This window comes from Zeus faber, assembly GCF_960531495.2.
Source record: "Zeus faber genome assembly, chromosome: 4".
In the NCBI taxonomy this organism is placed as follows: domain Eukaryota; kingdom Metazoa; phylum Chordata; class Actinopteri; order Zeiformes; family Zeidae; genus Zeus; species Zeus faber.
This window is the reverse complement of record NC_137191.1, coordinates 22,961,047-22,971,025: the sequence shown is the minus strand read 5'-3', so window position 1 is coordinate 22,971,025 and position 9,979 is coordinate 22,961,047. Positions and strand designations below refer to the sequence as shown.

The window sequence follows — 9,979 nt, the reverse complement described above, 5'->3', positions numbered from 1 at the left end:
TCCATAGTGAAACTGGGCCCCAACCCCCACATACCACCCTACTGAGGTGCCACCACTTGCTGTTAAAGCTCTGCTCGTACTTCCATGGTGGTACAATAAGTACATGAGTGAATAAGCAAAGTACATCTATTATCTATCATCATACGCTGGTGTCTTTTCCCTCATCCGTACACATCGCTGCTGTCTACAAGAACTATAGTCACAATGATGCATCACACCCCCAGAGTGAACACATGCATATGCAAATAGATGCTCACCTAGATAGTTTAGTCGTGCCTGGCTCAAGCCACTATGACTGACAGATGACAAAATGTCCAGGTGGTTCTCTGGATGTCTGGTTTTCAACGGGAAGTGGGGAACCGTCCCCCGCATCTGTATTTCCTCTCCTTGCCTTTAGGTGGCAGCCATGCACCGCACGTGAAACATAAAGTGTGCTGCATGTTGAAAGAATGGGAGCCGTTAATCGGTTATCTGCTATGTATTATGATCCAATACACAGGTATTAGTTCCTCAAAACCTTGCCCTTCCCGTCACGAAGAGCAAAAGACGTGGAAAACACGCTTTACAAGTAAGGTCAAGAAAGACAGGGTAGGAAAAGAAAGACCCGAGGGCCGAGAAGAGGATGAGTTCAAACGACTGAGCGACGCACAATAACTTTCTATTTTTCTTCTTTTTATTTTTTTTTATTTTTCAAAACTAAAAATCCTCCTTTTTGAGTAAGAGCTGTGTCTAAAAATCGAATCAACCCTGAAATATGAAGGTACCAATTGTCACTTTGTTACTGTATGTTACTCATATGTGTGTGAGGTGGAGCTTGGCGTTATGCTGAGTTCTATGTTGTGATAATAAAAAGTCAAAGATGGAAAAAATGTGAGGTAAATATTGTGTTTAATAAACAAACATCAGCCAGGGAACTGACATTAGTCTGTGGCTGGGGGGTGGGGCAGGGGGAATATAAAGCACATCGCACGTGGGTAGAGGTGGGGGAAATATTTATCTGTTACACAATGCGCTCCGCAGAGCAGGAGCAGGAAGTTCTATATGACATACAGTTCAGGATCCAAGTCTACCGTACAAAAACTTAGCAGCAACATGTTAACATCGGCGACCAAGGGGCTAACAAAGTAGTTTCATTTAGAAAAAAGTCACAGTATTCTTTAAGCATAAATTTGTTAAAAAGGTAAAAACAGTTCTAAGCATCCTCTAGGGTCATTGCTACTCACGACATTTCTGTGTGAAAGACATAGGTAGGGAAATGATCTATACATTTATACTCTAATATAAAGACCTTCTCGTCATGGCACAAAGTACAAACTCTCAGGAAACGCGACAAAAATATACAATGTCTTCAGGTCACATTTGAAGATTAAAATGCAACTAAGGTTTCTGGCGCCCAACGCAATAGTTTCAGTGGTCAAAAAAAAATAAAAATAAAAATAAGATAAAGAAAAATAAAAATAAAAAAAATAATAACCCCAACGACTTCTCTTCTCTTCCGACCAAAATAAAGGACGCCATTTTTTTTTTTGTTAGTTCACCTATCTCGACAAGATTATGTCTTTTTAATACAAAAATAAGAGGACAAATATAAATTAATATATATTAAAAAGAATCAGATTGATACATGGGGAGATCTACTGAATAAGTAGCCTACAGGTATTTATGATACAATAAATACTTGTCGTTTGTGGATGAGCTGGGTGTGGTGCATTTAATATGGCCACTTAAGTCTAATGTATAACTCCTCGTCTATTCTATTTTTGAATGAATGTGTGTGTCTGTGTGTGTGTGTGTGTGTGTGTGTGTGTGTGTGTGTGTGTGTGTGTGTGTGTGTAGGTTCATGCACACAGTCTCTGGAAGGGTTCTGCGGACTACAGCCGGGGTTGCGCGTGGCCTATAGGGGTTTACGCTGCCTGCCCCCTTGTGGTGAGTCTGTGCTACTACCGGTTATGGAACTCCTAAGACAAGCACGAGGACAGGAAGTGGGAGGAAGGTCTACAGGAAGTGGTCATCGCTCGGTGACCCCCCCACCCCCGTCGGTCCTCCGGGGAAGAGAGGAAGGAGGAGAGAGTGACATACCATTTGAGTCGTCATGACAAACATAGAAATTAGATGCGGATGGAAGGGAAAAAGTCAACTCTTGTTTTTTTGTCTTTTTCTCCACTTCATAATAAAAATAAGTCTGTTTTTTTTTTTTGTACTTTACAATATAATTCAATATCCCCACCAAGGAAGCATCGATCATCAGTCCAGCACTGGCAAGAAAAGGATTTTTTTTTTTTTTCTTTTTGTTTCACTTTTAGATATTTTTTTTTTCAGGGTTTTTACAAAAAACGGGGGGAGGGAGGGAAAGGGGGGAAGTTGGGGGAGGTGGTGTTTTTTTTTTTTGTTTTTTTTTCCCAGGAGGGAGTTCAGGGGAGTCAGGACGTTTGGGAGCTCGAAAGAAAGAAGGACGGGAGCACAAAACATATCTGGAGAGGAGGGAGCTTTTTTTTTTTTTTTTTTTTTAAATGTTAAGGGTCTTTTTTCATCTTTTTTTCCTGTTTTTTTTTTTTTTTCCTCCTCCTTTACGAGGAACACTTTGTACAGCCGCACTTGACCACCTTCTCCACCTCCTGGACGAAGGAGGAGCCGTCGGTGCACTGGAAGGTGTATTTCCTGCGTTTGCTGCGGAGGGGGGTGCAGCAGCTCCCCTGCTCGCCCGCTCCCCCCGGGCAGCTCCCGCGGCACTCTAGGCGGGAGACCTTCTCCTGGGTTTGGCACGCCGCGTAGCCTTGCTGTCTCTGGTAGACATCTCGGACCCGTTCCCCTCGGCAGGCCACCTCTGCAGCAACCGCAGAAGCAGGAAAATCACATTTGCATTCCACAATACCAACAATAATACAGTGATATATATATTTATCGCACGGCTCTGTGGAATACTCGGTTCTGAGTGGTGGATAGCCGCAATCAGTGGTCAGCTATTTCTGAATAATGGCCGCTGTCTGTTAATAATGACCTTTGGCACGGGCATCCACTTCTCCAACCTGATTTGCATAAATCACGGATGGTTGCACATATACATATATCAAATTTTTTATTAGCTTTTCATTTAGTCCGATATCTCAATGTGTTTAACCAGGCGGTGATTATAGTTAAAGTTCCCCCACCATTTCCACTCTTTTTTTGAAATACAACGAGGGAAATGAGGCAAATGGCATTTTCTATGGGTTAAGGAAGAAACCTTCAAGGGAGAGAGAGAGAGAGAGAGAGAGAGAGAGAGAGAGAGAGAGAGAGAGAGAAAAAGATGCAAAGAGAGGCTGAGAGAGACTCACCTGATGACCCCCTCGTGTGGGATTTAGAGGAAGCTCAGGAGAGGCTGAGTTGAAAGGGTTAGAAGTCTTGGTGTTAGTGCACAGGAGACAGTCAACAGAGTTAGAAACACACACACACACACACGCACGCACGCACTGAGACTAGACAAGGTTTAACTGACTTGACGAGAATTGACGGGTAACACACAGCAAAGCAGAATCTTGGAAAAGACCAGATTTGAAGAAGGAGAAGAAGAAGAAGAAGAAGAGAATCCTTGGCACGGATGCACTTTAAGAGATTTCAGTCCGCGGGATGTCGGTGCATGATTGAGGAGTTTTATCCAAACGTCAAGTGATTACCCAAGCCAGCGCACGTGACAGTTTTCTCTCACCTCTGTCACAGGCCTCCCCCGTGTATCCGCTGTTACACTCGCAGTAGGCCTTGCCCAGGCCGGACAGTCTGCACTTGCCGTGTTTACAGCGGCTGAGGCTGCAGGGAACGGCGGTCTCGGGGTCCTCCTCGTCGCACAGCACGCCCGCGAAGCCAGGCTGGCAGCGGCACGAGTAGGAGTAGGAGTTTATTGGGAGGCAGGAGCCATGGATACATCTGAGGGATGACGGTGGAGGGAGTGGGAAAGAGAGAGAGAGAGAGAGAGAGGGAGAGAGGGAGAGAGAGGGAGAGAGAAGGATGGATCCATGTCCAAGGGTCTCGGACATCTCTGAACGAGTCACCTATGTAGAGGTCACACACACACACACACACACACACACACACTCACTTGTTGCCATCGCAGGGGTTGTTGACCTGCTGGTCGCAGAGCGTTCCCGTCCATCCCGGGTGGCAGGTGCAGGTGAAGCCGCTGTGTCCCGTGGGGTGACAGTCCCCTTGGACGCACGCCCCCCGCTGGCAAGGCTGGCAGCCCGGCTCCACTCCCTGGCCCAGCCACTGGCCGGCCGTGGCGCTCTGCCCGGCGCCGGAGCCTCCCGCTCCGCCGGCCCACGGCCCCAGCCCAGCCCCCAGGTCCTGCAGACGCCCGTTGATGTAGAGGTTCCTCAGGCAGCCGTGGAAGCTGGTGCCGTTTCGGCCCCCCGAGCTGTGCTGCAGGGCCGAAAGACCTCCGGAGAGGGATGCGCGGTCCGGCATACCTGGAGGGGGGGACAGATGGGAGGGAATACACTCTAAATCAATACGAGCAGGGCCGCAATCAATCTGCATTCCCACATCACCACATTCGGGCCTGGGTCTGCCTCCGCCGCAGATCTGGCGGCGACCCAGACGGATCAAGTCCTAATTGCTCCTCAAGATGGGAGCTGAGCCATATCCATGTAACGAACAGGCTCTGTTTTCGTACAGGGGATCATTATGTTGATCTTGGCTGAAATTTGGGCGGGAGGCAGCACCGCTAAGAGAAGATCTGGGGCCAGTTCTGGAACGTTTTCAAACCAGATCTGTTTGCAGATCCACACCCAGTTTGCAGAGCTCTGCTAATTGAATCCTGTTTTAAGGAAAAGACCAGCTGTTGTGGTAGATCTGGATCCGGATCCCAGCATCAGCTTGCTGCGTGGGATCCCTTACTCGCACAAAAACCAATCTATATCAAAGGGGAAGGTATCAGAACTGCAGGGCGGATACTTCCTGTCTTTGGAGCGCAGCGGGACATGGAGCGGTGCCATCCAGAGGAAAGTGAGCACCAGAGTCTTTTTTAAATAATGATCGTCCTGGTATGCGGTAATTTGTACTGTGCTGTGTGGTCCGCCAGGTCCTTACCTCCGAGATAAAGGGGAGAATCTATGCTGAGGGTGGACTGCTTGCTGAGGGAGTTGATGGATTTGGGCGTTCCTCCATCGATGGACAGCGACAGCGTCTGGCCGGCCGCTACCAACTCCACGGCGTGGAAACTCCCGTCGTTAACCGTCTCCACACTGAGAGAGAGAAAAAAAATTGCGTGTGAGAGAAAGATAACACGGTCTGTTTTTTCCTCTCGTTGGAACATGGTACAATCAGTGTATGTGTGTGTGTGTGTGTGTGTGTTGTGTGTGTCTGTGTGTGTGTGTATACCTGTATATGGCGGAGGGCGGGTACGAGCCGGTGTCGTAGCTGACCCGCAGCCGGCCCCTGTACAGCTCCATGGCGATGTGGTCGTTGTCTCCTTTGTAGAGCAGCACGCCGCTGTCTTCGTCCGTGGCAATCTGAAACCAGAGGGGGAAGCTCAATATGGCTGCCGGCAACACAAACCGTCAGCCTACTTCACACTGAACGCGTATCCGCATCGGACAGTCAAACCCCCCCCCCTACCTTTGTGGCTGTCAGATGAAGTGCGTCTAGGTTTCGCATCCCACAATATGTCAGGGAAAAATGGGAGAGCTCGTTCTTTTGACAGCGAGTAGTTTGACCAGCTGGACATTTACCATATTCATGTTTATTGATGGTGAATATGGCGACAACCAAGTTTAATGTTAACACCGTAATTATTTCATATAAGTCACATATTTTGTTTGTTTAAGGCCAGTTCCAATAAAAAACCTGAGTGACATAACTTGGTAGCGTGGTGCGGATTTTTCGGCACCGCAGCACGTTAAAGCTTTTGCCGCACGGAAGCCGACTCTCCACAGGAATGATGGGACTTCCGGTTTGTTCTGGTCGTTTGTCTTTTCGGTGTGAATCAGGCTTTACCCTAGAAGCCGCTCCGATCCTCCGCCTTACGCCGCGTTCAGACATGGCCTCCATTTGCTTTCAACGGGAGCTAACAAAGTGGGAGCAATTTGACGGCAGGAAATTAAATTGAAAAGTTTCCCAAATTGTGGATGATATCGCTGGGTGTTCCACCGCTGAAGGCAGTTTTGTAGTCAAGGAAACCAACAGTGTGTGTGTGTGTGTGTGTGTGTGTGTCTGTGAGTGTGTGTTTGTGTGTGTGTGTGTGTGTGTGTGTGTGTGTGTGTGTGTGTGTGTGTGTGTGTGTGTGTGTGTGTGGGTGTGTGTGTGTGTGTGTGTTTGTGGGAGGGGGTACACTTGAATGATACAAGACCATTATATATAATCACTGTAATTGTGCGTAAAGTACATTTCGGCCATTTTTCCTTTTTTCATCTTAGAGACTGAACTAAAAAATAAACAAAAAATAGCTGCAGGCAGCAAAATGTGAGGGTCCAGGGTGGTTGGCCCTTTGTTAAAGTTCAATGGATGAGTGTGCTTTGGCTCTCTGTTTCGGTGTGAAGTTCATTTGTTCCGGCCTGGTTACAGTGTAATTCTATGATCGGGTGGTGTTTGCGGCTATGGGTGGGTTCCCTACGCTGCAACTAAGGGAGCTATTCATTCTGAGGTATGGCTGCATGATTATGGCTAAAATGATTATCACGATTATTTTACTCAATATTTTGATTTGTATTTATCCATTCAAGGGAACATAATTATTTCATGGCACTTTGCAAATCATCAGAAAACTGTCTTCACAATAATAATGTGTTTTATAAACTAAATAAACTGAGGTAAGTGGTTTAACTTTAATTGTAGAGGATATATAATGAAATGAATTGTGTGTAGTGGGCTACACCAAAAACACAAAAAGAATGAAAATATTTCAAACACATACACACTAAATACATGTTACTTGTATTATGTAATCACTTATGGCTATTGTTACCAGTAATTATAATTCAGGACGTTTGTATACATTGATAAATCTGGAATATCTATTAATTCTGACAGTGATTGGGTTTTTACTTTGTAGAACTTACTCTGGTGCGTGTATATGCGTGTATATTTATTTATTTATATTTATATATTTATGACGCTTAATACACGGCGCTTTGTTTCAACCAATTTTCTTCTGGTAATATTTTGACTCTCGCTTTAATGCTCTACTTTAATGCTCGCTGTGCATGGCGCCATCTTGGTGAGGTTGCGATTGTTGATCACAAACTTCTTCAACAATACTGAATCGATCTGGATGAAACGCGAACGATGTCGTGCTGGAACTGCCCCGAATACACATCATATTCAGATTGTCTGTGGGTTCGTCAGATCCATGACATCGATGAAGGTCTGACGTCATTTACATCTGCTCGTGCCGCCATTTTGGTGAGGACCCAGTTGTTGACCAATCACTAGACTGCAATGCTATCATGTGACCTTTGCTAGGCGTCATTCACGCAAGCACGTGTGTTATAAAATACCGGTTTTTACTAAATTATTCCACAATAATGGACCGATCTGGATCAAACTTGGACGATGTCAGGTCGGAACTGCCCCAAATACACATTTTATTCATCTTGTCTGTGAGTGCGGCGGATCCATGACATCCATAGATTACTGACGTCAGTGTTTAACCCCAACAACCTCTAATTAGACAAGCTTGTGATCTATCTCCTTTTATATTCAATTCAAATGTTTTTGTTACATTCAAAATCGATTGCAATGTTGGATCTGACCTGGTAATTATCAATATAATATCAATATTTGACCGGAAGCCAAGTCAGAGATTAGGCTGTTAAGTCCAGGTAGAGATACGTGTGTGTGTGTGTGTGTGTGTGTGTGTGTGTGTGTGTGTGTGTGTGTGTGTGTGTGTGTGTCTGTGTGTGTGTGTGTGTGTGTGTGTGTGTGTGTGTGTACCTGCAGGCTGATGTTTGTCTGCGGCGAGATGAGGCTGGAGGGGAGCTGCAAGTACGACTCCCGGCTGATGAAGTTGACGCTGACCAGAGTCTCGCAGCGCTCGCCCTGGTAGCCGTGGAGACACTGGCAGCGGGGGTCCGTTCCTATGACTACACACTGAGCCCCGTTGAGGCACTCGTGGTTGTCGCAGGGGCTGGTGCGGGGAAGCACCATGGGGGGGGAGGACTCGCAGAACAGCCCGCTGCAACACACAGTACACACAGCAAGGTGCTGTTTGTAGTAGCAGTGCTAGTGTAATAGTAGTACTTTTATTAATATTGGTACTCATACTGCCATGGCTGTGACCGTGATGGTTTGATTGAGGAAAAGGCAGATGGTCAACCACTGCTTAACTGTTACTAACTACCCCAAAATAATTGACTTTGACACAAATAAAGAATGAGTCTGTAAACTGAGTTTTATGGGATTAATCAGCGTGCCTTCACTGGTTCATTGTCGGTTGCCTTTTTATTAAAATGTATTAAATGTTTTGTAAATTGTCAATTTCTTTCTATTGTTATATTTATTTATTGTTTCATTCATTTATTAAATTTCATTCATTCATTTTATTATTATTTTATTTATTGTATTTCATCTATTACTTGACTTATCCGTCTAGAAAACAACAGATAAAGCCGATAGCCCAAAAGAGTGTGATTACGCGTGTGTGTGTCAAGCAGGTGCATTTTGAGGGTCCGCGTGGGTGCAGGTGTGTGTATGCACCTGTAGCCCTCCAGACAGACGCAGGTGTAGCCGTTGACGGCGTCGATGCACTGGCCGCCGTTCTGACACTTGTTGTCCTCGCAGTCGTCAAAGTCCAACTCACAGTGCTCCCCGACGTAGCCCGGGGTGCACTCACACCTGGACACACACGCACACACACACAGTTAATGCAGAATTGTATTTGTTTTTCATCTCCATTGGGTAATTATTTTCGCACTAAGTCAGTAGCGTGCAAGACAAGACTCCTCTTTGTTTGAATGGGGAGCCACCTAAACCTGGAGTTCTTTCGTACTGTGTTCTATTCTGACAGAAACCTCTACTTATACCATTGCTTCTACTCATGCATCATCCAGTGCAGAGTGTTATCCTAAAAGCATGATTGCTGGATTCCCTCTCTAGTGCTAGGAATTCAGTTTCCAGCTCATGGACTCAACAGATGCAGCGAACCAAATCCTTCACTGGTTCATTGCTCCTTCTTGCTGGATACGAAAATCGATATAGTTCACTAGATAGACAGTAGTTCAGAATGAGTCCACAAAAATGTCAAACCAATCTGTTTTCCAAACCATTATCCACTTTTCCCCTTGTGGAAGTATACTTTTCAGTTCAGGGTATTGGAACTCGTGTAAAGTCTTTGCAGTTTCGGTGTCGTGGAGCCTTTTTGTAATGGGATGGACATTGTGAACAGTGCATGATATCATGAAGCTGAGCTCAATTTGAATGTACGGCCTTGGTCTCGAACAGGGAGAATGTCTGAACCAGTTGTCCAGAAGGCAGCAAAGGTCCAATGAAAAATCTAAATTTTAATCCAACGCTGGGGATTGTCGAAAGGGCACTTTCTGAATAAATCTGCCAAATTTACTGGGGGATTTGATGACAACCTGGCATAAGGTTGGGACGTTTTAGACATATGTTGGGACCATGTCTAGCATTTCCACCTCCTCCTGTGGAGGAGGTGTAAATGGATTCCCAACTGACCCAGACAAAACAAAACCCTGGGCGTGTCTCTGATATACACACGCACACACAGACACACACACACACACACAGACACACACACACACACACACACACACACACACACACACACACACACACACGTACGCCTGCGCTAATGCGTCACCAGGGAGTGAAAGTGAAATGAGGTTTTGATAAGATCAGGAGGGGAAATCCAAAATTACACTTTAACACCCCAAAAGCAGACACAAACACAAGTCAGCAAATAAACACACACACACACACACACACACACACACACACACACACACACACACACACACACACACATATAACCACACTCACACACACACACACA

At 45.8% G+C, this 9,979-nt stretch overlaps 1 protein-coding gene across 1 annotated transcript in view; it reads right to left on the bottom strand.

Moving 5' to 3' along the window:
- Positions 1–2,350: 2,350 nt before the first annotated feature.
- The window catches only part of slit2 (slit homolog 2), a 92,994-nt gene continuing 85,365 nt past the window's right edge, over positions 2,351–9,979 (bottom strand). Inside the window, exons 32-38 of the mRNA XM_079998842.1 lie at positions 8,665–8,802; positions 7,903–8,143; positions 5,353–5,483; positions 5,062–5,216; positions 4,073–4,439; positions 3,686–3,900; positions 2,351–2,824 (exon numbers count right to left, since the gene is read on the bottom strand). Coding sequence (XP_079854968.1) covers positions 2,568–2,824; positions 3,686–3,900; positions 4,073–4,439; positions 5,062–5,216; positions 5,353–5,483; positions 7,903–8,143; positions 8,665–8,802 — 1,504 coding nt within the window. The 3' untranslated portion in view covers positions 2,351–2,567. The remainder of the gene's footprint in view (positions 2,825–3,685; positions 3,901–4,072; positions 4,440–5,061; positions 5,217–5,352; positions 5,484–7,902; positions 8,144–8,664; positions 8,803–9,979) is intronic.